The sequence below is a fragment of the Falco naumanni genome, chromosome 12 (genome assembly GCF_017639655.2).
Source record: "Falco naumanni isolate bFalNau1 chromosome 12, bFalNau1.pat, whole genome shotgun sequence".
NCBI lineage: Eukaryota > Metazoa > Chordata > Aves > Falconiformes > Falconidae > Falco > Falco naumanni.
The window spans coordinates 1,584,599-1,611,797 of record NC_054065.1 but is presented as its reverse complement, the minus strand read 5'-3'; the positions used below and the strand labels follow the sequence as shown (position 1 = coordinate 1,611,797).

General features: G+C 48.6%; 1 protein-coding gene across 3 annotated transcripts in view; it reads right to left on the bottom strand.

Annotated features, from left to right (window-relative positions):
- Positions 1-11,052: 11,052 nt before the first annotated feature.
- ANAPC1 (anaphase promoting complex subunit 1) overlaps positions 11,053-27,199 on the bottom strand; it is a 33,692-nt gene continuing 17,545 nt past the window's right edge. For 2 of the 3 annotated variants that reach the window (XM_040611796.1, XM_040611797.1), the window contains exons 25-47: positions 26,172-26,398; positions 24,813-24,931; positions 24,024-24,295; positions 23,486-23,720; positions 22,196-22,287; positions 21,884-22,018; positions 21,639-21,721; positions 21,408-21,486; positions 20,904-20,978; positions 20,066-20,142; positions 19,738-19,828; positions 19,591-19,644; positions 19,090-19,283; positions 18,633-18,719; positions 17,957-18,074; positions 17,036-17,113; positions 16,529-16,596; positions 14,767-14,905; positions 14,300-14,386; positions 13,608-13,703; positions 13,058-13,256; positions 12,444-12,578; positions 11,053-11,410 (exon numbers count right to left, since the gene is read on the bottom strand). In XM_040611796.1, the coding sequence (XP_040467730.1) occupies positions 11,295-11,410; positions 12,444-12,578; positions 13,058-13,256; positions 13,608-13,703; positions 14,300-14,386; positions 14,767-14,905; positions 16,529-16,596; positions 17,036-17,113; positions 17,957-18,074; positions 18,633-18,719; positions 19,090-19,283; positions 19,591-19,644; positions 19,738-19,828; positions 20,066-20,142; positions 20,904-20,978; positions 21,408-21,486; positions 21,639-21,721; positions 21,884-22,018; positions 22,196-22,287; positions 23,486-23,720; positions 24,024-24,295; positions 24,813-24,931; positions 26,172-26,398 (2,856 nt within the window). In that variant the 3' untranslated portion in view covers positions 11,053-11,294. Of the gene's footprint in view, positions 11,411-12,443; positions 12,579-13,057; positions 13,257-13,607; positions 13,704-14,299; positions 14,387-14,766; positions 14,906-16,528; positions 16,597-17,035; positions 17,114-17,956; positions 18,075-18,632; positions 18,720-19,089; positions 19,284-19,590; positions 19,645-19,737; positions 19,829-20,065; positions 20,143-20,903; positions 20,979-21,407; positions 21,487-21,638; positions 21,722-21,883; positions 22,019-22,195; positions 22,288-23,485; positions 23,721-24,023; positions 24,296-24,812; positions 24,932-26,171; positions 26,399-27,199 lie in introns of those variants that run through there. The other variant, XM_040611798.1, reaches the window with a different exon arrangement.

Genomic DNA, 27,199 nt, shown 5'->3' with positions numbered 1-27,199 from the left:
ACAGCAGCACATCCCGAGGCTGCGGGGCGGCGCAGGCAGGGGGTTTCCAGCCAGAGCCAGTTCCCTGTATCCCGGCACCTCTCCCGGCGACGCTCTGGGCATGGTGAGCCCCAGCCGCGCCGGTGCCTTCACCCACGGTCCCAATCCCAGAGGAGGGGAGCGGGGTGGCCGGGTGAGCCCAGCCACACAAACCCCAGGCTTGGCACCCTGGAGGTGTCCGACGCGGGGCTGGCCACAGCCCTGAGCCTGCGGCTCTGCTCAGAGCCAGTGGGGAGGCAGCCGCAGCCCTGGCTGCCCGCGTCCTCCCCGCCTTGGGACTCAGCGCCCCGCCTGGGTTTGATCCTCCGGCTCCTCTGGGCTCCAGCTTCCCTGTCAGCTCTGACCAGGCGGTTCCTGTTTCTCCGCCTCAGCCATGACTCCGCGTTTCCCTGCTCAGACCTCTGCCCTCGTCCCCACCGCTCCCCTGGTGCCTCCGCTACAGCCCCATGGCAAAGCCAGGCGTTTAAAAAAGACTCAGCTTTGCCCTAATTCAGAGCATTTTCATTTTTTTTTTTGATTCCCGTGAGCCAAAATTCTCAAGAAATACTGAGTTTGGAAAAACTTGGCATCACCAACCTGCGCTGAGCCCTGGGGCTGCGGCGTGACTCAGGCGATGGAGACCCCGGCTGGGCCCTACCCCTGTACCCCTGCTGCCACCCCCTGCCACCCCGGAGCCAAAGGGTGGGGACACCAAAGCCAGACCTGGCGCTTCAGCCCTGCCGGCACCAGTAACCCCTCTGTCAGCACAACACAACCACATGCTCAGGCTTAAAAGTGGGTTTTGTGGTTGGTTTAAGGATTCCGTGATTAACACGCACCTCCGTTCAAAAATCATTTTTCTTCCTCTGCCATGCAGGCATGGGGACACCCGGGCGCTTCCCCGTGAGAGAAAATGTGCTACCCAAAGGCCACGGGGGTGGCCACCCCGCTTGTACTCGTGCAGCCGCCCTGAGCTCAGCAGCACCCAACACCGGGCTGCTCCTCTGCCAGGGGACGAGGCAAGCGGGGCAGAGGCGGACGCTGATGCCCGGGTGAGATACTGCATCCCCACACAGCCCTGCGCAGCACCACCAGCACCAGCAGAACCAGCACCACCAGCAAAACCAGCACCAGCAAAACCAGCACCAATGAAGCCAGCACCAGCAAAGCCAGCACCAATGAAGCCAGCACCAGCAAAACCAGCACCAACGAAGCCAGCACCAGCAAAACCAGCACCAACGAAGCCAGCACCAGCAAAACCAGCACCAACGAAGCCAGCACCAGCAAAACCAGCACCAGCAAAACCAGCACCAACAAAGCCAGCACCAACAAAGTCAGCACCAGCAAAGCCAGCACCAGCAAAGCCAGCACCAGCAAAGCCAGCACCAGCAAAACCAGCACCAGCAAAGCCAGCACCAACAAAGCCAGCACCAGCAAAACCAGCACCAGCAAAGCCAGCACCAGCAAAGCCAGCACCAGCAAAACCAGCACCAACGAAGCCAGCACCAGCAAAGCCAGCACCAACGAAGCCAGCACCAGCAGCACCAGCAGCAGGAGGGACTGCGGCAGAAGGGGAAGAGCATCCCGGGGTGCCGCTCTCCCCTCTCCTGCAGCAGCCGTGCTTGCTGCTGACTCATTTTTGGCCAGCGAGCCCACACGAGGCACAGCACCTCCCGCCACCCTGCAGGGTTTTTCCTTTCTTCTTCTCTGTCAAACGGGCACTGAGTTACCAAAACCCCTCGTCACGTGGCGTGCGATACAGCAGCCCTGCTTTCATTTACTGGAACTGCACAGCCTCGAATAAACACACGTTTCCAGCAGCCGAGCAGCGCTGCCGATGCCCTCAGAGGCCCCGGGGTCCTGGCAGCCCCCGCAGCCCCCTCCCTGCTGTCAGGGCTCGGAGCAGGGCCCTGGGACTGGAAGGTAAGGAGCTCCGGCACGGGTGGGCTCCCTGCCGGGGCCATCCCCCCGGCTCAGCACCCAGCGGGGTGCGCTGGGCACCCCGAGCCGACCATCCCGAAGCTGTGCCACACACCCCATGGAAACACTCACCCCAGCCGCAGCTCCTTCCCCACAGCCTCCAGAGCCAGCGCCTGCGAGAGGGAGAGAAAGCACCGGAGCTGGGTATGTTTTCATGGGACCGGGTTAAAAAAATAAAGCACTGGCTGCATGGGCACAAATGTCACTTACTGCCCACCATTAAGCGATGGGCAAAATAATCAGGAGGGGAAAAATAACAGCCCCCCGCTCCCCCCTAGTCCCTGCTGCCAGCGGGACAGCTGTGCCCTGGCCAACTCACCCGCGCTGCCTCCGCCGGTGCCACCAGCCAGCTTGGCAGGGTTGCTCCCCGCGGCAGAAACGGGCTTTTCTTCATTTATGCTTGAAAAACCTCTTCTTGCCGTTCAGCGGAGGGCCAGGGCATCGCCTGCAGAGGGACGAGGTCTCCGTCAGCAGGGACGGGAACGCCGGCCACAGGGCCCCACACGTGGATGCTTCACCCGCCTTGCCCCCAGGTTTACACCAGTGTGGATCTGTGCCGGGGTCGGTGCCCCCACGCCCACCGGTGGGATGCTCACCCCCTGCCCCTGGGATTCAGCCCTCCGCTTCCCACGCTTCCCTTTTTACCGGCATTTAACAACAAGGGTTTAAGATCAGCTCCTCTGGGGAGAGCCCACAGCCCAAACCTGTGTGGTTTCTGCTTGAATGCCATTAATGCCTAAATACTAATTAATTAACCATTAATGCTTAAATATTAAGCAATAATCAAAATAATGGAGGGAATGCTGGGGAAGCAGAGGAAAGTTAGGCTTTAGCATCCTTCCCTGGGCTGCGGGAGCGGTCCACACCGGGGAAAGGGCAGCGTGTGCCCTTAGGGCAGATAAAAAGTCCCTCAGCCAGGGGAAACTGTAGCCTGTTCAAGCTCAGGGTCTCCACTTCGCCCTGCCGGGGGTCCCAGCCTCCCCGCCCACACAGCCCACATGCACTCAGGGTCCTGACGGCAGCGGGACAGGCTGCGCGGGGACCCCCTGCACCTCATAGACCCGAACAATCCCCCCGCGCCCTACCTGGCCTGGCCTCGCCGCAGCTCCCAGCCGGGACGTGCCGGCGGGTTTATAGGGCCCGTCACCCCCCTGTCGAGGCGCGGGGAGGGAGATTTCCCACGGCCGACGGGCACCCCCGCTCCCCCCCGCAGCAGCTGGCTACACCCGTTGGGAAAGGCGGGGGGGTCTCATCAGGAAGGGCCTTTGCTGGGAAAAGTCTCATTTCCCAGGGCTTGCAGCCAAAGCCATGGGGACCGCGGCGGCAGCAGGGGATGAGATGCAGGCACCGAACCCACTGTCCCGGGGGGTGGCAGGAGGCTCTGCCACCCCTCAACTCTCCGGGCAGAGCACCCCCAAGCTCTCGGGCACCTGGATGCTCTCCCAGCCTGCCCACTGGGAAGCACACTGTTATCCCCCTGCCATCCCTGGCAGATGGGCTAAAAAAAGCCATGACCTCCCTGCAGACCTTGTGGGAAAGGCTGCTGGCTGTCACGCAGGTGATGGAAACCCTTCCCCAGGGAACAGCTCCGGCAAGCACCCATCTGAGATGCTCGCCCCACACAAGCCCTTCCCCTGCCCAGTAAGGCACCCTTTCCCTCTCTCCCGCTGCCAGGCTCTGGCTGTCACCCTGCTTGTGTGTGTCTCCTCCCTGGTTTTCACACTCAATTTCTGTTTTGCATGATTTCGGCGTGGCCCGGAGTACGGTTCTTATGTGTTTCAAGAAATTGAACCGACCTGAAAATGGCTTACCAGCAGGTTTGTGTTCCCTGATTCAGCTGGAGTTCAGAAATGAGTCAGGTGGCAGCGAACAGCCCCAGAAGGGGGTAACAGGGAGGGGGGGGGGGGCACTGCTTTAATGAACCTTCCGCAAGTTCGTGCTGTTTGAAAAACGGGTTTACACCAGCGCGGCTGCAGCCGCGGCTGGGATCCAGCAGGGTTTGGCCATGCCTCTCTCCAGTGTGGCAGCCTCGCCAGCGCTCCAGCCAAGCATCCCCAGGAGCATCCTTGCCCTTGGTCCCTCGACGCCTCCAGCCAGCATGTTCCCACTGCTCAGTGGTGGCTTTAACCCTTCCAGTGCCGCTACCACCAGCTCCTAACCTCTGCTTCGCCGCAGTCACTCCAGTGGCAACCCCTGCAGCCACAGCGCTGGGGCGACCCCCCCGCTGGCCGTGCCCCAGGGAGCTGCCACGGGGATGGTGACGGCTGATGCTCTGGCTTATCTGATGAGGGCGAGCGCCCACAGGCCAGGGAAAAACACCACCCCCTTCACGTTCTCATCTGTGGCTTTCACCGATTTCTCATACGAGAAGCAAAAGTCACCCACACTGAGATGTCGCAGCCGCTCCCTTGCCGAAACATCCCGTAAAAGAGGTTGGCTGTGGTGATGATGCTTATTTGTAATATCTAGAGGGAACTCGAGGGTTAATTATATATTTCTGTGCATTGCCCCCGTGACACTTTGAACTGCTCCATTCCCGCACAGCCCTTGGGCCATTTCGTGTCCCATCACCAAGTCTCTAACTGTAGGTGAGCTTGCAGGTGAGCTCATCCGCGCTCATCCACGCTAAAGCACCGATGCTGCCAGCCCCGCTCTCACTGGGAACACTTGGCTGTCCCCTGCCCCGAGGGGCTGGGGCAGGCGCTGCGCAAGCAGAGAGGGAAGCGGGGCAAGGGACCGGCGCATGATCCCTCCTCCCTAATTATTTCAGTATGTGGCCATGGGAGCCCGGCGCTGGAAGCTGCGTGCTGTTTCCTGGCCAACTTGGCTGGGACTCGAGGGATCACAAGCCCCCAGATGAACCCAGGAGCTGCGGAGGGCTGGAGGCGGCGGAGTCCGACACCAGCTACCTGGCAGCTGCATCAGCCGCTCACTGCGCCGTGGCCCCTAACGCTTGGATATTGCCCCCAAAAAAGCCGGGGGATGGGTGGTCCTCTTTATCCAGCCTTCCCCAGGGACATCCCTGGAGCTTGCCCCAGCAGAGCACAAGCCGGTGGGAAATGTCCTACCTGGGGGGACAGTGGAAGAAATCATCCCACGGGCAAGAGGAGGAGGAGGGCTGGCACATGCACATGTGGTTGGAAAATGCTCAACCCTCTCCCCTCCCACCTCCTTCCCCCCAATACTGCAACATAAATGGAAAATATGCTGGCAGCCACTAGCATCTCCCTGGAAAAAGCTGGCTCGCTGGCCCAGCTTCAAAATCCAGTTTGCCAGAAACCCCCAGACCTCTTCAGCATGCGGCTGCAAGCTTTATGGAAAGCCAGAGTTTTCTGCAGAAAAGAGGTTGCGGGTTGGTGGTTGGTTTTTTGGGGGGTTGGGGTTTTTTTTGTAATTTTTTGTCATTGTCAAAAATCCGATTTTCCTTCTTAAAAGAAAATAAGCAGCCCTGAAGGGGTGGAAACTCATCCAGCTGGGCCCAGGGCAGTGCGGGGAGGGGGGCAGCATCAGCGGTGCCAGTTGCTTGGGGAAACCACTGGAGTCATGGAGCTTCAGCCCTCAGTGCCATGGGCTGGGGTGGAAAAAAAAAAAAAAAAAAAAAAAAGAAGAGAAGAAAATTTGCAAAAAAAAGAAAAGAAACGTGGAAATGCTGCCTTGGCTTCATTTTCCTGTCAGACTCTGCTGCCAGGGAGTGTGGGGTGAAGGTGCCTTTGAAGAAGCAGCAGCAAGAGGTTTGGGTTTATCTTTTATTTTGAGCACATTTTGGAGCACAAAGCCTTGCAGGGAAATCCTCTGGAGTCGGCTGGCAGCGCCCCAGGGATGCCAGGTCCCTGCTGCCATGCCCCGGGGAGATGCGGTCCCCCAGGGCCCACATGCCATGAGATGCCACCGCCTGCATCGCCCCTGGCGCTCAGCTGCAGAAATCAGTACGGGCAAAAGCAACAACCCCAAAAGGTCCCATCAGCCAGCCGGGATCCCACGGGATGGCCGATTTGCCGGGCATGCTGGCACCTGCCCTCCCGCAGAGCAAAAACCGAAGTCGCTAAGTCACAGCAAAACCATGAAAGCAAAACCACAGAGCCCCGAAGTGCCTCTGAGTCACTCCCCCGGCCGCCACCACGGCCCCACAGCCCTCCAAAACTCGTCGCCACCTGCAGCCGGCCCCAAACTGCCGAGCTGTGCTCAGCCCGCTGGCACGGCCCGGGCCAGGCTGCGCATCTGGCGGGTAGCAGAGCCCCCTGCCCTGGGCAGCCATCGCCCTCCCACCGCGCGCTGGGCACAACGGGGCAGACCCGCGGCCACCGGGCACCCCGCATCTGCCACTGAGCCAAAACCCACCCTGCAGCCCCCGCTTGCCCGCACCACTTCCAGCCAGAACACTTCTGTCGCCTCTTCCCTGTAAAATCGCCCGTATTTTTTATTATTATTATTTTAAATTGTGAAAAGTACTCATGTGAAACTTGAATGGAGATGAAACATTCACAGAAAGTGCTACGGGGATTAGTCACCGGTTGTAACATCTCTATTTACATGAGTCATGGAAGGTGGCTGCACTGCTCTGAAATTAAATCCCCGCCAGATTTTTGGTTTTTGGGCTGTCCTCGGGAGACCTTTCAGTGACTTTTCTCCAGTTCTGAGCAGAGCTGGCAGCGCGCTCACCGAAACGGCCGCAGGAGCAGCAAGGGCTTTGCCGTGGGATTACGCAGCAGCCAGGGCCGGAGGTGATGCCCGGTGGGCAGGATTTGCTCCCCCCCCCCAACCACCTAATTCTCCCATCCGTGCCCAAGATGGGAAGAGGCGGCAGGTGCCAGGGAACGATGGGCACCCGGGATGCAGCCGGGTGATGGCAGGGGCCAAGCGGCGGCCGTGGGCCCCGCCGAGGTGCCGACAGCGGTCTGTGCTGCCGCAGGGCTGCGTGCCCCAGCTGAAAAAGGGAACTCAGCCGGGAAGGCGGCGGGGCAGGCCCGTTATGAACGGGCGCCGTGCTCCAGTGGCCACAAGACGACGGCACCGGGGAACCTCCATCCCCAGGGCCGGTGGCAGAGCCCCGGGGCAGCGCACGGGTCCGTACATGAGCTGGAGATGCCGCGCTCCACCCCACCCCACCCTGACCACCAAAGGCACACACCGATGGGGGTTAGAAGCCAAGAAACACCAAGGAGGAAAAGAAACAGCCTGCGTGGGGCTGGAGGGGGAACACGCTGCCACGGGGTGCCCCCGAGGCCGAAAGCCGAGCGAGGGAGGGGGCAGGAGGGGGGAACCCAGGCTCCTGCGGGCACCCCTGAGCTGCTCAACCCCTTGCAGAGCCACTGGTCCAGGACAGCCATCAGGAAAGGGGAGGGACCCCAAGCAAGCAGGGTCTGGGATGTAGCAGGGGTGGGGTGGGGGGTGTGTGCCTTTCCTCCCCATGGCATAAAGGGGCAGGTGCCAGGTGGTGGGACCCCGGGAGTGGCAGGAGGACACCTCACTGCTGCCTCTGCTTGCCCAAAGCCCAGGGGAGAGCATGCAAACAGCTTGTGAGCGCGGCGTAAAAATAAAAGCCCAGAAAGGTGACTAAGCACTCTGGGTAGCGAGGCATGACGCCAAGGCGCCCAGCCGTGAGCTGCCGCCCGCGGGTACCCAGGCACGGGACCCCGGCGTGGCAGCAAGAGCCCCTCAGGTGGTGCTGATGGGTGGCAGCGAGCCTCCTGTCTGCCCCATGCCCGTGCCCGAGCAGAGCTGCTGCCCTCCGCCAAGCCCCCAAGGCGCCCAGCAGCCCAGCTCCCACCCGCAGGCAGAGACCAGAGGCAGGTCCCAGGGTTGCCCAGAGGACCCCCCAGCCTGGGGCTCGGCCGGGGGCTGGATGGGGGGGGGTCCCCCTGCCAGCAGGTGCGCACCCCCCTGCAGTAGGGGCGAGCAAGAGCTTGCAAGGGAGCTGGGGGAGGCTTCAAGGGGCTGGGATGCCAGGAGATGCAGAGGAGGAAGGGGGGGACCCCTTTCTGTTGAGCAGAGGGGGGTCCCCAGGTGCTGAGACTGCCCCTGCTTTGCACCCTGCACCTCCCAGGGTACCCCCGCAGCCCTCCTACTGCCCCCCACCCCCAGCAGGGCTCCCCACGCAGAGCCCCCCACACGGCCCACGGACCTGCAGTGGGATGAGGCAAAGCCTGAACCCCAACCAGCAGCCAGCGCTCAGTTTAAATACGCAAAATGTAAAATATTCACCCTCCAAGAGCCTGGCCCAAGCAACACACGGCAGCGCGAGGAGCAGAAGGCATTGCAAAATCTATCGCATATATAATTATTTATTTTGCAATTTATGGCCAGCAGCTAAAGTAACCAGCATTTCAAACCACTTGCAAAGCCTTGCCCGCAGCAGTAAACAGCACCTTACCCTGGCAGGCCGGGGGAGCCCGGGGCTGAGGCAGCCCCCCAGGGCTGGAGGGAGCTGGGGGCTCCACGTGGGGCTGGGAGAGCGGAGCTGGCATTTGTAACGGGCGCCAGGCACCCCGAGGTGAAACTCCCCCGCTGCTCTGCCCAGATCATTGGTCCAGGTCGTGGCGGCGGCTGCTTTCAAATTCTGTTAAACCTTAAAAAGGAAACAGGAAGCCTCTCGGCTCCTGACCTCATGCAGCTCGAGAGGCTCATGCACACACGCACTCGCACACCCACACACTCTCCTTCCTACCCAAGGCCCCGGCCATGGCAGGCAGGGTAGAGCCCTGCTCAGGGCACGCTGTGCTCCTGGCGTCAGGCTGGACCTGTGAGCATCCCACCCCTGGCTGCACGGGGAGGTGCTTCCTCCAGCCCCAGAGAAGCTGCACTTCGCACCCCCTTGCAGGGGCTTGCATAAAGCCTGCTTTACTTGCCCATTTTGTCTGTGGTCAAATGCATCTTCATCTTCCAGCTCGCCAAGCCACCAGGCAGCGTTAGGCTCATGGCAGCCAGACCACAGCCCCCTGGCACCAGTCTGCTGTCCAGAACTCCTCTGAACTCAGGACAAAACCCCATTTATGCAGGGGAGTGAGGCATGAGCACACCACCCTTCAGTCCAGGTTTCTCAGCTTTTCACTCAATATCCAGCATTAGCATTTTCTGCTCTTCCTCCTGCAGCATGCACAGGGCAGAAAAGTAACAGATAAACCTGCACGATGCATGTTTGGGGGGGGGGGGGGGGGGGCAGCTTTAGGAAGCTGAAATACATTTGTCCTCAGAAAAGCGAGGGGTGGAGAGCTGGGGAAAACACAGTTACATTCGTTTTGGGAAGTGAGTGCTTAATGCTTCACATTTCCTCAATTTAGGAGGAAGAAAAACACTTCCCCGAGCTGCAAGGGAGTGTGCACAGCCCTGAGCCCGGCCCGAACTGCCATCCTGGGGAAGGAGCGGCCAGGACCACAGGTTCTCCTCACTTGTCAATAGATCTGTTTAATTCGCGTTAACAAAAATGGCACTTTCGGAGTAAGAGTTCTTTTTGTTTTTTTAAAAAAATCCCACAACCTAAACTGCAATGTCTCTGTGCTCCAAGTGTCAGAGAGGCACTGCAACGTGCTCCCTTTCCAAAATCTCGAGGCAAACCCTCGCCCCAGGACATCTCCTGTGCAGGGTACAGGAACTTCCCCCGGGACACATCTGATTGCCTCTTGCGCTCGCTGCTCCACCCACGAGCCTGTTGTGTGCCGGCTCATCCTTTTTTGCCACCCCTGCCCTGAGCTGGAGCCAGCAGCAGGCTGTGGGAGCCCATCGCCCCCAGGACACTGGAGGCAGCTCTTGCCTGCGGAGAGAATCCACCCGCTCACTCCCCGTCACAACGCAGGGAGCTGTGCCAGCTCCTCCCTAACAGGCATCCCAGTTACGGCTCCAAAGCCTTTCAGCTCGGAGCTTTGCCCATCACCTTGGTTAAAAAGACTTAACCTCCCCTGAAACAAGACACTGACTTTCCTATGTGGGTTCCCAAGGAAATGAGATCAACCTCTGAACAGCTTAAAAAAAAATAAATAAAAGAGGGGTGGGGTTGAGATTTGTCACAGGCTCCACATGGTTGGAGCTCAGGTCCTTCCTTCAGGACATCTTAACCAACTGAAAACCTTATTTAATACACATTCTTTTCAATAAAATTTAGAAGGTCTGTAAAATTTTTCTACTTTTGCTTTCTGCATAATCACTCCTAGCTGTCCTCCTCCATCCATTTGTCCCCTCCCTAAAATCCTTTGGCTTCCCTACTTGAGGGTTTGAAGAAAAAAAAAAAAAAAGGGGGGGGGGGGGGACCAAGACCAGCACAAGTCTCACAGAATAAGATCAAATTTGAAACTTCAGAAAAAGTAGAGTCCAACAGCTTGGCTCTGGCTGCTTTTCTAGTAGTAATCATTCAACCTCTGGCTGCTTTTATTGGAGTAACTCCACTTTTTTTTTTTTTTTTTAAATGAAAAATTAAGTGCCTGGCCCGCCCAGAACAAACAGAGAACCAGCCACACTCCAAGTTCAGTGCTCTGGGGAAATGCATAAGGCATCACAGCCGAGATGAAGGAAACACAAACGAATGCCCAATTATTTAAATTGTCTGTAAGCAGTTTCAGTTCTTGCCCAGACATAACGTAACATCGTGGAGGCAGGTGTTTTCTCAGCAGCCACTGACTAATTGCAGAACAAAGATTAGAAAAAAAAAAATAAGAAAAGATGTAAACAGTGCAGTAGCGAGTATGTTGCAGATGAGTCGGAAGAGAGCAATTTATACTTACAGAGTATGTTTCAAAGGATACTATACATCTCCTCCATAAGTGTACAAAAAAAAAATAATCCCATGAATGAGACTGAAAGATCATGCCAGTTCTTGAAAAGCATACTTGGCATGATGCGAGCAGCATGGTAGGTGGCTTGCTTTCCCTTCCAGCCTGAGACCCAAGAGGAAAAGCAAGTCTGGTGTCTTCTGGGCTGCCTATCTCCTGGGATCTACAGTACCACGTGGAAGCAGATTAAGATACATCACAAGCAAAAAAGTTATAAACCCAAGGAAACCGTATGGTTCCCAGCCAAGGTTTTTTTTCAGAATTCTCCACAAAAAGGCATATTTGTAAACAATCCTTAGTTACAAAAGTAAATTTATTCTTACTTCAGCTTTACAATTTTTTTTTTTTAAATTCATTGTAACAATTTATAAATAACTCCTGGTCATAGTCACCACATCCGGGGACAAGTTTGAAGTTTGTGTTGTTTGAGAAGTTACAAAATTAAGTACGTTTTACCTGTATGTTTTTGAAAAGCACGAAACGACACATAGCTGGCTCTGTCGGTCAGTAACCGCACACAGAACGAATGTCATGGACCTACAGCACCATGGACTGGGGATTTCTAAGCAACAGAGGAGCGAGCCTTAGTAACGCACGAACCGGCATATTCAACTGCTTGAACTTGGAAAGCAGCTCAGAGAAGTTCGTGCTTCCTAAAGAGATTAAAGAAAGGAAGAAAATGAGCATGAGTGGGTATAACTTGTCCAATAAAAGAACAGTCAACAGAAGAAGGACAGCTCGCCAGCGTTCTGAGTGGATCTTTGGAGATGTGCTCACTGCTATTCATTTTGCTGCAGTGCTGGTCAAAAAGTTAATTTTTATGTTAGAATTTTAAGAAATCCCAAATTCCATCATGTAGCAGGAGCTCCCAGAACAAAAGCGTGTAACAGCTGGAGAGGACACAGAAACCCAGGAGTTCCATAAAGGTCTTTTGACCTCAACAGATACCCAGGTACCTGACTGGAAAACATCCAAAACCAGACACAGGAGCCTGCAGGCTCAGGGTGCTGCTGCTGGCACAGGACCCCCAGGCTGGGGGCTGCGGCCACTGGGAAGCCTTTAGCAACAGATTCCTCTCACCATGGAGGTGGTACCATTCGTGTCATAACCGTAAGCAAGCCTGGGAGTTCCCCAAATCAAAGCCCAGCTGCATTTCTTTTGCAACCTGAGAAACATAGGCAAGCAGAGGAGGATTGGTCTATCCCCAGGTTGAGATGATGGAGGGCAACAAAAAGCTGCCTGGTGAAAGGACCCAGAATTTCCCTGGAACCCAAATCTGACCGCTGCTGGAAACCTAGAAGAGTGGGCAATTGCTCTGATTAGGTACTTACAGGAAAAAGATTTAGGGACCTTGGGGATATGGCTAGCCCAACAAGTACACTTTTCCCTGTGACAGCTCATCTTACCTGGTCCTGCTGACTGCGAGAACATTGTTACCTGCAGGACTGGAAGAAACTAAGACTTTTTTTTATATAGGCTTATTCTGGCTTCTTTAATCCTGCTTAAAGTTTCTACCTTTTCTGTCTAGACTTGAGACAATTAACAAAGAATAAAAATGGACGGAACAGCTTTCAGAGGAAATGCACGCTGTCACAATCTACAGGATACACTCCTCTCAGCATGCAGGGCCAAGCCAGAACCGTGTCTCCACACAATTCAGAGCGCTGCCCGGTACTCCAGCCTTACCTTCCAAGCCTCCAGCTGCCAGCTGACCTGGTGTCGGGACTGAGTGGTAAATCAGGAAGCAAGCCAGCATGCTCAGCTGAGATTCCTCCGTGGGCTGCCCACTTAGGTAGGAATGCAGAGAGACATCCCCTCCAGCTGCAATACGTAAGACACACTGATGAAATTTAGGGAGCATTTGTGGGAGGAAACAGATAGACACGACCAACAGTATTTTCACAGAAAAAGCCCGCTGAAAAGTCTCCGTCTCCCCACAGAAGGTGGGCTAGGGGTTCATTTGCAAATCTTCTTTCTGCCATGGCCACCCTACACCCTGTTCCCTGCTGTGGTCACCCCTCACTTTTGCTCCTAGAAAATTCTCCCAGTGTGACGTTAGGAAAGCATTTTCTCTAGGAAAGATAACCTTCCACATCAACTACACTTCCCACCAATACAGTCAAACAGTGAATGTTTCACATGGAATGCACTACGCTCAAAACACGTTGTTTCATGATAACATACAAGTGCTTTCCCTTCGGTTACCATCTTTCAGTACATTTGAGACAAAAGTCAACCCAGATCAGCAAGAAGGCTAAACTGAGATCACGGCCGTAGGATTCAAGTTATCTTCTCTATACCTTGAAGCCACTGATCCAAAGTATTATCTATAGTGCATTTCATCACAGGCAGAAATTCAGAGTTCATGAAGAGTCCTCGGTTTGGATTCCTGCTCATCCTTTCCTGGTGACTTCTGGAACTGAAAAATTCTAGCACCAGCTTTATCTGCCACAGCTCAAACGTCTCTGACATTTCTCTTCTTTCTAATCTCCTCACAGCCTAGCAGAGGGGAAATACAAAGTGACTGTGAGAATGTGAACTGGAGGAGGAAAGAAACGTTGCTGTCACAAGCATGAAGTAAATGAATCTTCAAGCCCCGCCTTGCCAAGGGCTGCCCTTCCGAGCACCTACTGAGAAAAACTGCCAGCTAATGTTTCTTGAGTAATTTCAGTTTTCATTAGACTATTTTCCAATTTGCTTTTAAAATCTCTGCCACCTCCCTGTAGCCTTACTAATATGTGTCCTTCCTTTCTGTTCACCATAAAAGCACGTGCAATGAACAATACCTGTTGCCAAAGCATAAAGAAAAAAAAAGAAAAAGAAAAAAAAAGAAAAAAGTGTTTACTCCACCTGATCTATTGCTATGTATGTGGGCAGCATCTCTGGATTTTCTTGGGTAACACACTCATAAAGAATTGAAGAGAAAAGATCCAGGATTTCCTGTTTCTGATAAAAGACACATGTTTAACAAAGCACACATGTTAGGTACAATTTATTTCAGGTTCTTGCATTGCTCACATTTCCTTCCATTAAAGTTAACCCATGCACTGACATTACATAAATTAATGATAGCTAACAATGCTACACAGCTTGCTTTCATTCTTGGGCTTATGAAAACTACGCATAATACAGCTGTATTTTACTCCCTCTCTTAAGTCATTTCATGCAAAGAAATACAGTGCAAAACACCCTAACCCTTCTGCAGTGACTTCACCTAACTGCTTCAGGAGACTGAACAGGGCTCTCAGTATTTGTTAAACACAGTCTACAATGAATACAACTGGTGTACACAACTAGCAGCAACTGTGATGTAACTAAATGGGAAAAAACCCACACCAAACCAAAAGAATGCAAACAAAACCAACGAAATGTACAGGGTCAATGCTGTTTTACACCTTTGCATTACAAAACAACCCTTAGAATATTTCCCTGTCCCCACTATTTGAAGGACTGAATTCTGTTCCTCTGTTTAACGTAGGTTTTTCCCCACCTTTTATACATACAACCAAGAAACCATGCTAGTCCACATCTAGCCATCATACCTGGCCCATATTCACAGTTGGTTTGCAAAAATAATCAGCGAATGAAAACAGAGCAGGATCAGAAGTGAAGGCTGAAATTGCTTCTGGCTAGAAAACAGATTAAAACACACTCTTAAAATGAACTTTTTTGGTTTACTGCACAAATGTAATAGCAGTTTATACCCAGTCCTTCCTTCCCCAACACACAAGTAAGACGACTGTAACCTACACAAAGCACATCATGGGCAAAATGCATCCAACGTGTCTGCCCATGACAAGCGTACATTCACGTAGCTGCTCTTAGCTTGAGCTCGCTGCGTGCCCTGTGAAAGCTGCCAGACTTCCTCTCCCCCAGGCAAAGCAAGTAACTTCAGTACTCATAACCATGCGGCAGAGCTAGGTGCTGGAAGTAAGTAAACACAGCACGACCTGCTGTGCTTCCCTCAGCAGACAGAATTCCTGACAGGAAACTAGTTTGGGAGCAATACCTTGAATGCCCGAGCTTCAGAGGTTCGGTGAGTAACGGTCTGTGCTAAGAGACTGCGCCAGCCCATCGGGTCCTCCTTGTAGGAGAGCTGCCCAGCTCTCAGTTTCACATACAAGACACCACCCCTTGAAAGAATTGATCTGAAATAACAATGGTGCTTACTTTAAATTGATACATACACACAGTGAGGCAGACCTGTAAAGAAAACGTGAACTCCAACAGCCTGTATGCACCAATATCCCTGTTTAGGCTTTGTCCTGATGATTTAAGCCCTGCCCCGCTTGCATATAGATAGGAATCTTGATATTTTCAGGGCAGGCTGCTATCAAACGGTGATGAGATGGCAGGCAATGATGATGAAAAAGGGACAGAGCCCTACTGATATAAGGAATACAGCTTCCTGAAGCCACTGCAGGTTCTTGTTAGACTCCTCTAGGATAAGCTCCCAGCACCAAGGAAAACCACGCAAGTTGGTATTCACAACTTTAAAGGCATGCTGTGGTGGGCCTTTCTCCGTGTAAAGAAACACAAACCCAACAAACTTCTGTTATTCCTGACCAAGCCTAAAACCAGAAGTGTGCAGCAGTTCAAAATTACACTATTGCAAAGCAGCTGCATGTTTACCTGACTCAGAGTATCAGCTGCACCATTAACTGTAGGCACCCAGCATCCTTAAAGTAACTAAATTGTATGTATTGAAACGAACTCCCTAGCATAACAATATAGCAGCAATTCACATGTAGTAAGATAGGGGAAAATTGTTTCTCACACGTGTATTTATCTCCAGAACACTGCCAGCCAGGTCCCTACCATTCTGAAGGGCTAAGGACAAGATGTTGTGACATGAGAGCTGCCAGATTCAAAGCATCTGGAGACTGAGAGAATAGGTAGGTCCCAAAGGCAGCAAGTTCCTCAGTCACCCACGCTGGTTTCTGCTGTGGCAGCACAGGAAGGCTCTTTTGGACAAACAAGTGCTCAAGTGTGGTAAAGGCTCAACGCCAGACAGCAAAGCTGGCCTCTGCCAGTTCTGGTGCGGTAGATGCATCAGCACGTGCCTCCTGATCCGCAGGAATCTGCACTCTGCCTCAGTCCTGTTATCTTTAAAGGCACGGAACAATAGAAGGTGCATTGTAGTGCCTAATTTAATCTCAATAGCAGCATTTAAATGAACTAGAAAACACATGTTACTGGTGAAAGATGCAGCTGGCTTCTTCTGAACTACTCACAGCAACAAGTGACACTGTAGGCTGTTAAATGCAAAGATGAGAATGATTTTACCCACAGATACTGTATTCCGGTAAGATTTCTGTTTTTCACAGTTGCCCGGCGCAGAGTTAAAATGCAGTAAGTGGTACTTTGTATACTTCACGTAACATGAGAAAAATAGTATTTCACAAAGCAGTAACAGTTAGCTAACTACTGTATCAACAGTCTGGGAAACATGACATCACATCAACTCAAAACTAAACTAAAACCATGAGTTTAGATAGTTTCTGGTACTGCTCAATCCCACTGCCAATATCTGCGGTTTTTACTATCAGGTTTTCCCCTGCCCTGTTTTTGCATGAATTATTCACATCAATAGGTGAAACCAACTACACAGTTTCTTTCTTCACCCTAAAGTGCTGTCAAATGCACAACAGCGAACTGATCAAACCCAGACTTCTTTCCAAACCGTAGGTGTTACAAGTGCAGGAGTTTTTTTTTTAAATAAAATAATATTACAAAGTCGTTATTCATTAAGTATTATAAAGAATACTTACTTTAGATGATTTGTTCCCTTGCTTAAATCTATCAATAATTCCCAGTACCGTGGTCCCTTCACTCTGATCTGTCAATATAAGCATTTTTATTACTAGATATAACCAGAATTATCAAATTAGGAGTTTTCTACACAGGCCTACAGTTCTTTCTGGGCCCTTACAAGAACATGTGCCCTTTTACAGTGCTACCCACCCAGAAAACTGAAGGAAGAGCACCTAGCTTTGTGTCTCCTACAGCAAAGCTTTTTGGCACAGGGAACTCCCTGCTGCATCAGATCTTGAAAGCATTATGATCAAGACCAAATAGAAGCGTGTGGTATTATTTAACACGTGCTCCATAGTGACAGAATTGTCTTTGGAGCCATTACTATGGGACAATGTTGTCGCAGGTCTGGCTAAGGGTGGCCAGGGAATCAGTGAAAAGTCACTAAGTCTCTGTTTTTGCACTGTTTGCGACACAAAACCCGGGTGATTAGATTCTTCATTAAAATGGGAGACTTCCTTTACCTGCTTCAGTAAGTGAAGCTCTGGAAGAAGTGTGGGTGCCATCAGCTCCTCGGTGGTTTCTGCATACCACTGTGTGCCCTTCAAAATGCCACCAGCATTCATGTATTAGCAAAGCTCATTTTTGTGTGAAAAGAAAGGAAATTTGCATCTCATTTATAACAGCTCCATTGGCACAAGTCAGTCAGTTTCTGTTCCCAAGTTTGAGTAAACACATGACTTGGCATTGCCTTTAATGCCAGGAAAATGCAAGCCTAAATTAAAGGTGTATTTCCCATGGATGGATCAACACATAACACTGCACAAGTCAGGCATGCTTCAACTGAAATCTGAAGCTTTGAGAAGTAAACTATTTCACAATCACACAGAACTCTTTGGCAGAACCACAAGGGATCCATGCTGCATCTCTTCTCCCCCGAAATCCCAAGAATCCTTCCTTTAGTGCTTCCATGAGCATCACCTATCTCACATAAGCCTGTACAAAATAAACCCTGCAGAAAGGATCTTCCCCAAAAGGTACATAATGCAAGCACCAAGGAGAAACACGAAGTTGTCCGTTTCAGAAGAATTAGGAGAAGGCTTTTAAAACCACAGATGGTTCCAACCACCTCTGTGCCTTTGAAAGTCCTTCCTCTTCAGAAAGAGGACTATGACCCTGGGTCAGTCATTACACACTTGACTGAAACTTGTCCTGTATTCTGCTCTCAAGGTGACATCAAAGCACATGTAAGGTTTGAGTGGGTCGAGTACAACCCTTCAATTATTTGCGTAGAATTCAGGTTGTCTCCACCACAACTTGAAAACAAACCCAAGACTGCTGGCCACAACAATGAAAATAGTGTATCTTTGGTACATCAGAGTCTTCAGCTGTCTCCCACACCTTCTCAAAGGCCTTTGCTCCTTATTGCCTCCCAGACACATTACCTTATATGTAACCTCTATCAGCGCGTAACAAGGAGTGTTTGAATCCACATCAACAGGTGTCAGGAGCCTTGGTTCTGCTGCCAGCACGTACAAATGACGCAAAGCCTGCAGGTGGTACCTGTGTGTGTGAATAAAGGATTCAGCACCGTGCAGTACAGGTCGGGAATAATCCCCAAATACCTAAGCACACACAGCTCGATAACCAGATACAGCTGTGTTGTTAAACGAAAGAGAAATTTGTAGTAATGTAGTAGTTTTTTGGTTTGTTGTTGTTGATTTTTTTTTTTTTTTTTACACGTATGGGTTAGCTAACAGAATAGGACTTAATGAATCTTAACTAAAACCGGTAGAGAGTCACAAACGCACAGATCTTGCATGAAAATCTTTTCAGCTGAGCGAACGGCAACATTCAAGTCACAGGAATGCAGCATAAAGCCTCAGCAAGCCTGTGTGCATTCCCTCACTGTTCAAAGACCTCTACCTTCATCTTGTATCTTCACTTACTTCTTCTATTTTGGTGGGTTTTTTTGTTTTTTTGTTTTTTTTTTTTTAAAAAAGCAAAAAAATTTATTTACAGAGCACCTAGGTAAAAATTTTAGAGCATTTGTCTCTAGATCACATCTTTTGTAGGAGGAAGATTTAGCTTAAGGAAATATGAACCCTAGCAAACCCTTACCGATTGTCTGTGCTGTGAACAGGGAAGTGAGGGTACAGAGCACAAAGGAGAGCAGCAATTGAAGAATTTGAAGTGCTCAGTGAGTATCTGTAGAAAAACATTATACATTAGTTTCTGTGCAAACAGACACTGGCCACTAGCACAGGTGCTCAAAACATTTTGGTGTTCCAGGGAAGGAAAGTAGCAAAGCCAGGCAAGTAATTTACAGCAGTCAAAATAAACACTTAGTGGTAGGAAATAAACACAACCCAGAAACATTCCCATGGCATTTAAGTAATGCAGTATCTAGAAGGCAACAGGACTTTCATTTGCAATAGAAGAGGGCTGTATGCATCCATATGTTACATAAAAAGTAAATAAATAAAAAAATCAAGTAAACCGCACACTGCTCCAGCTTTTGCAGGTGAGGCGAAAGAAGAAAAAAAGAAAACACCTGTCTTTGGAAATGGCAAGTTACCTTCCTCCTCCCAGAAAGAGGAGCCCCAAAGCCATGTGGTGAGCCAGGTGGAACCCATAGTTCATCTCTCCACCTGTCTTCTTGTGCATGAAACGGCAAAGCTGAAGGACTTTCAGGTTTCCAGAGCCAGCCATCACCATTGCGAGAGAAAGCAGCAAGACGCTCAAACATGTTTCGAGATTATAGTGACCTGTCTTCAAGTAGAATAGGGAAAGCACTATTACACTTCTGTGGTCAAACACACGTCAGTCTAATGTGCTGCTTTCTACCCCAGAGTTCAAAAACCACATTCCACAGAAAGAGGGAGAGGGGAGAACCAGCAAAGTCCTTAAAAATGATTCTCAGCTCTGCCACATTCTAAATAGTAATAAAATGTAAAATGTAATATAGAAAAGTAAAAGGAATGGGTTTATTTCCATTAAGGTTTTGGTGAAGGTTATCAAAGTACGTTACACAACAAAGCCTCCTTTTCATTGAGAGAAAACTAGAAAAAAAACTTACTATTGAAGCTGTTGGTGCTGACAAACATTTCAGGAAGTCTGTTGCATATTTGTACTGGAAAGAAAAGAAATGCATACTAAATATAGATACAAAAGATAAGTTATAGCTCTATGGAAATTAAAAGGAAAAAAATTAAAAGCCTCTTACCAGGCATTTAAATGCTGCCAGATTTTCTGAACCAGCAAATCGAAATCCCAGTGACAAACATGCTCCAGCAATGATGTAGACATGAGCTTGCCTAATAAGCAACATAAACAGGAAATGACTAAATGTTTCTTTTCCTCATCTGAATATGCATCACAAACTCCTTTATAATTAAAAAAAGGGAAAATTAAAAAGACAGACTTACCCTTTACAGAAAACAGAGAGTAAAATTCCGTAAATATCAAGGGAGAGGTTTTTGTGCACCCTGGTATCTCTCTAAAATAGTTCAGCTGCATTTTTCAGAGGAAGAATTTTTTTACATGTTACTTACGCCAGTGTTTCTAAACTCAAGTCTTCAGATGAAGGCAGCTCTGTTGCATGAAGAGATATACTGTTCTCTCTTATGATCTATAAAAAACATAAGAGTTGGAAAAATTAATCCAGGGGAAACTGACTAACTAACTGAAACTCTGGGCATCGAGAGTTCGTAAGTGATACTAAACAGGTCTGTTCCACCGGCATAGAAAAAGCTGGCTTGTTCTTCCCCCCCCCCCCCCCCCCCCCCCCGTGCTATTGCTCCATCATACATCTGATCCAAAAGGGACACCTTTCAGTGCTCCTGGATCTGGTCCCTTAAAGATTTCTAAAACAACAGCAAGATTGTGGCAGAACATGATGTTACTGTATGGATTCAAATATGAAAGAAAACAGAATAGGATGAGACCTCTAGAGACCATATAGACCACCAACGTCCTGTATTTCTGACAGATACCTATCTAATTTGGTCTTAAAAATTCCATACAACTTATCTGGGAAGATCTCACTGTTGAAAAATTATTCCTAATGCTCAATTGAAACCTCCTTGCAGCAGTTTTGCACCTGGCTTCTTGCTTGGTCAATGTGGAGAGAACTTCCCTTTCTCTCCCTGGCACCATTTTCTGGCTTGAACAGTTGCACCCCTCCTCAATCCCCTCCTTCCTAGCATGATGGGATGGGAATCCCCAGTGCTCCCATAACAGCCCAGGAATCCAATGTAACAGTTATCTCTGTCACGCAAACACAATTAACATACATTTTCTTGTGCAGCTGACATGAATACAGAAATGTTCACCTGCAGAACAATCGAGGTGTAAAACTGGGAAGTAAACGCATTAAATGCAAATACCTACTTGAGGCACGTTGCTATTAACCCACTTGGAATCGGGCCAGATGTCATCCCACAAAATCAGGCATCGAGCCAAGGTCTAAAAAAAATGAGAAAGCATAAGAAAGAAAAGCCTACACAAACGGCATTTTTTAATGTACTAACTACAGCCAGAAACACAGACAATCCAGCTACCCACTAGCAACCTTTTCAATGTTTCTCAGCCTTCATACCAGAAATTACAAAATAGCTTTTATTTTAAGAGATTCAAACCCTGCTTGCAGGGGAAAAAAAAAATATATAAAAACCCACACCACAAGATAAATCCTTGCAAGGTCTGTATCTTTAGGTGGTAAACTGAAATAAAAATTCATTATGTACTTAACAGATGCTGAGGCTTAACTAATTTATCTGTGAAATTAACTTGTGAGAAGCTAATTCTTGATGATAGGCATGTGGGCTGGATTAAAAAAAATTGTGGTTTTGTATCGTTAAGTAGACCAAGAAGTTAAACAAAAGAAAATCTTACCCTCAATAAAAGGAACTCTGGTTTAACAAAGTCCAGCAAATACATGGTATCTGGTGCTTGAAGCCAGTCGGCAATAGATCTACAGAGCACAGTAAAGGAACAGGGTTTCCACATCGTACTTCAGCAACTCACAAGACTGAGTAACCCACACAAAGCAGAGCTGACATTACGGCAGTTTAAATTGTCACCACAAGTTACTGCAAAATGTTTGAGCAATTCCAAGGTTAATACCTGTTATTAGTCTTTAGGTAGATCATAGCAAGCGCAAGTGTGGCACCCGGACAAGTCACATCCACATTTATGGTATCTCCCTCCTGTGAAAACACAATGCAGGCTTTCAGAGCAGTTAGCTGGGAGGGCAGTGACATGTAGTGATGTGTATGTGTTCCAAGTCACTTGATGCACCGAGACACACACCCCAGACTTCTAACCATTGCTATTTTCAGCTTAAATGAGCAAACACCATCACCGCATACCTTGATTTGATAACTGGGGGACTTGTGCTTCTCTCTGTGCATTCCTGCTTGGAATCGCCTGTGACCCCCAACCATGTACTGGTAAAGCTGCTCAGGAACATTGAGGTCCGACATACCTATCAAATTACTGCCGTGCTAAGGGATGAAGAGGAGAAGAAATAATATGGAAGTGGCTTCCATATGTATGAGAAAAAAAAATAATGCTTTCAGCCAAAGGCAATTGGGCATCAAGGATGAAACAGCTCTTATTAACCCACCCTCTCTATATAAATCCTTCTACTATTTTTAGTTGAAATGAAGAGAAGTACTTACCCCTAGGCAAACCATGCCTAAGGCTAGCCCAGATGCAAGTGAATAGGACTCTCTGTCTGTGCAGTACTCCATTTCTGGTCCTGGGGGACGTCCTGGAGAAAACAAAACAGTGAAATTAATCTTCTAAAATTTCAGCTAAGTAAACATTGTTTAATTAAGCACTACACTCCTAATGAAATGAGAAACAAACAGACAGAAAAAAATCTGTCCCTTCTCAAAGTCAGGAAAGTTGTCAGTGGAATTACGTGTAATTAACCCATCCATCACCAAATGATAAACCCCTCCAGAAGCAGTATATATTGCTAAATGATATGGCTGGAGTTCAGAGACGCAGTGAAAATGCCACATCACAACTGCGTATACTTGAAGACCTCTGAACCTATACAAATACTGTCACACAGTTCAAAAGCTGTTGTTAGAAAAGATTGTGTATATCAAATTACTAGAAACATAACAGATACAATTTCACCCTTAAAATGTATCCCATTCTCTATTTAATAAACCACACAGTCTCTTAACTAAGGTTACATATAAACACGAATAAGAACATAACTGTTACAAATAAAATCAGAACAACTGTGTACAGAATGAGGACAATTCAGATCAGAAATCTACTGTTCAGAATCAGCTCTTAAAGGCTACTGCTTAGAAAGCCTTAAACAAAATTCGGAACAGGAGAATTGACAACACGATGGCTGTACTTCCACCAACCTAGGGAGCCAAAAAGACTGTCCTTGCAAGAGGAAAGCATTTTTTACCCACCCAGTGCCTCAGTCTCTAGTTTCTACAGTGGCAACTACCTCATGGAGACGTGAAAAACAAAAAATGTCTAGGAAGCATCAGAAGCACTGAGTATACAGTGTGCAAAAGATCTGCCCAAAAGCTGTAGAGAGTCAAGATCTCTGCAGATATGGCATCTGGGTCAGGAGGAACATGTAGTTACAGCAGTCCTTTTACCAAGTAGCTGGCAACCCCAGAAACCTCAGACTAGCTCTTAGCAGACAAAACTTCCAGATGACAAAAGTATCTAGGTCCAGCAGTGATGCTACTATGTTTCTTCTACTAAATTAAATGGTTGTTCTATGTTATGCAAACAACAGTTCACAGTAACTTCTTTTCCTCTGAAAACAGAAAGTAAATTTTGGAAAACAAGAGGTGAATATTGTGGTGGGAGATGTACAGTTAACAGAAATGTTAAAAAGTCTCAGCTCCCTGATGCACTGTGCCCATCATTCATATGTTGTGACTCTCCCAGTCCACAATCCCATTTTTTCCAGTGTTGGCACCTACCTATTTCAGCCAGCAGAACCTCAGCTGTGTGCCTGTGAGCAGTGCCCTGATAGACCAGGCCTATTCCTATCACAGCAGCCACCTGCACATTGTGGGGAACATCCAGCTCTGTTGAAGTTGGGGGCAGGAGGGCAGGTATGTGGATGCTCAAGAGGCGCGTAATAGCCATATCCATTGTGCCCAACTTGGCAGCAGAAACGCCAAGCAACAGTCCAATACTTGTCATCTCATGGCCCTGAGAAAGGAGGCAAATATCAGTAACCAAAGAAAGCAGATGTGTTCGGAAAAGGAAAACCTGTCCCAGTGTTCCATTCACTTGTCTCAGTGAGCTGTGCACAGTATAGGAAGATACAGTGATAAAACTGCTGAAAATCTTTTAAACAGAAACAAAGTCCTGCACTACTAACATTAACGAAGTGCCTCTGATATTCTCCCACACACATGCAATTCAGCGTCTTAAAGGAATCTGTTGACTCTCGTTTCAAGAATTCAAGTCCTATAGATACTTCTCTCTGTTGCCTCTGCAAGAAGCCCTCACCTTTGTTAAGTAGTCGTGTATATTGAGCGTGGCAAGTTTTGTGAGATGCCCGTTGAGACCCAGAGCCATGAGGAAGCCTGCATATTCATTTGCTAGTTCAGCAATTTTGGGCTTGTTATAGACAATCCAAGCAGAGTCTATCTGTGAGGCAGGTGCTATCTTCAGGCCGGCAGCCACCCCGTTGTGAAAGCTGGCCCAGCAAGCCATGTTAGGAGGCACATCGATATTCCCACTGTTCAGATCAACAGTAGTGTTCCTAGGAGGAGCACGGCCTGCCAATGAGAGAATCATTAAAAGTCATCAGGTAAATCCAAACTGCTTCAGAAACATTCCTCAGCTTCAGCAGGGTGCCAAGTGAATAAACACTGGCAGCACGCTAGGTCACACTTCTGTTCTGAGTCAGCCTCGGCTGTCTTCAGGGATGACAGAAGATAGAAGCACAACATAGCAGATAAACCAGCAACGCGGACTTTGCAGTATGTGTGTGCTGTATGACCCCGACATGCCCTCGCTTCTATCTGCTTCTCAGAATGTACCTGATACAAGGTCTCGGTGTTTGATAACACCGGCCTTGACCATCCCAGACAAAACTGGTAGGTGGCAGATTCAAACCCAAAACGAGCTGCTACTTCACAAAAAGCACACTCAAGCTACATAACTCTTTAGAAAAAGACACACAACATACTACAAAAATTACATGAAGTTCAGAAAGAAGCGGGATAACAATTTCGCTCCATCACATTCTATTAAATACTGAATTTCTTCGGAAGAAAATACTGGCCAACATACCAGTTAGATTCAGCTTAGGGATAGGCAACTGCTCCGTTGGAATGGGATGGTACGAGAACAAAGTGAACATTCCTCGTCCAACAGGTAGTGCCATGGTTCGCTGGCACAGCTGCAAAAGCCTGTTGGGAAGATGAAAGCAAAACCAATCCAATTGCTTGATAGGCAATATTTTTCCAAATACGTGATATAAAATAAACCCACAGACAACAAGCACTGGACAGACCATTTTTTTTTCCCCAGCTATGAGATAGCATGTTGTCTTTCGTTTTTTAGTAAGCAAAACTTCTGAACCAAATCTCTGGCTCTTACAAGATTAATCTCAAAGACACACTTTAGCTGACGTAATGTTGAAACTTCCCACTATTTTTCCCTTTAAGTTAGGTGCTAGCTAAATAAATCTGTGCTACGAACAATCTAGCAGCCATAGCGGAAACAAGGTGAAAGGAGAAAGCAAAACAAAGCCGACTGCCATATGGGATCTTGCTATGACTAGTAATCACATCTAGTAATAACCTGTGTACAGAATTAATAATGTGCTTCCAAGAATGCTGACCACAATTCTCTACGATTTACTCTGGAAACACTTTCTAGACTTGTTAGATTACTCAGCTTGTTAGGTCAGACAATAATTTGATGCATTCCTTCAGCTTCCTATTTCTGTAGAGTGTTCTGCATGTTAATGATGCTCCAAATTTTGCTTTTTCCTTTTGTTTTATACAGACAATACTTTTAACACCTCCAAAATAAGTGAATAAAAAAGCAGGACAGGGACAACTGTGAGGCCACTGGGCACAGAATGGCTCCAAGAGGAGGTTTCAAGGAGAGGGATGGGACAGTGAATTTGCTTTCTGTAGAATAAATTAGGTCCCCTGACCCAAGACTTGCTTAGACCCAAGATCAGCCCTGAACAAAAGGCCCCCCAGTTTTAGGCAGGGGATGGACGCTGCTTTGTTTGCTACAGAGGCATTTTCTCTACAGAGTAGGTCCTGCATGTATTTCACACTTTTTAGGTGGAAAAAAAATGGCTACAATCTGCTTTCAGACCCTAACTGATCTCAACCTGCTGTCTGGGGTTCAAACTAACAGTCTTTCCCATATGCTGCTCCAATCCCAAGAGCCCTCCAACTCCAATACAGCAGAGTTTTGATGTACACTGAGCTTCAAAGACCTGGATTATGAAATCCAGCCCCCTTCCATGTGTCCTTCGCTCAGGTCTGCTGACTTTAATGTTCAGTTCAGACTAAAATAGATTGCACTGTTCAATTAGATGTACTTAACCTTAAGCCACCAGAAATATTCACACAATTTTTCACCCAAGTGAAATACTAATGAGAAACGGCTAGAAACAGAGCTCTTTACCGGTTTTCTTTCTCTTCTATGTATTCATGGTCACTAGCTTCTGGCATCTGCACTACATTAACACGTACAGGACTGGCACTCTGAAGGAGCCTGCGCACTTCCTGCACTCTCAAATCCTCGCTCCATATTAGCGACATCACTTCCTCGTTCATGTCATTCATGCCATCCTCATCCTCTTCCGATTCAGTTCCAGAGGGAATATCAGAGGACAGCACTGGGCCCACAGACTGCAAGCAAAAGAGAACGGAATGAAGTCATTTCCAGTAGTGCAACACGAATATTGAGAACTGTCAGAAAGCCAGCAAATACCAGCACCACAGCCTGCATTCACTCAGTACAGTTACCTGCATCGAGACGGATCTGTAAATAGAATGGACTGACACACATGAAATCGCCAACGACACTGTTCGTGCACTCCTTTTGTTAATTTAGGCACCCACAAGGATTTCCGAACATTGTAATCAAGCATTTTTGCACATCTAAATGGTATAAATAACTATCAAGACAGGAGGAGATGACATCTTAAACGTGCAGCAAAGGCTGTTGAGCAAGGACAGACAAGCAGGAGCTTGAAGAGGTGACATATGAAATACTTATCTTTATTTCAAAACTATTTCTTGTTTCAGAGCAATAGTAGGAAAGGGCTTTCCCCTCCCTGCCTACACAATTGTCTATGACTGCTAAGAAAACACACATGTTTTTTTCTTCAAGTTGAGCAGTGAAAAACAGAAACCTAGATGAGCATTTCGATATATATTAAAATGGAGACTAAACTCCAGAAGGCACAGACAGAGTCCCCTGGTGACAACTTGCTTCTAAAGTGCCAGTACTTTAATTCTCAACTCAGTCAGGGCTGCTGTTCTGCATATTCTGCTCAGACACCTGTGTTATTTTTCTAATCAGTGATGTTTTCATGAATCAGAGCTTTAACTTGGATTTCCCCCTGCAACAACCTTGGAAAAACCAAGTTACCTACTCAAAGAGTGAGCCTGCATGGCAGTAAATTCTAAATGTTTGTTGCCGTCAGC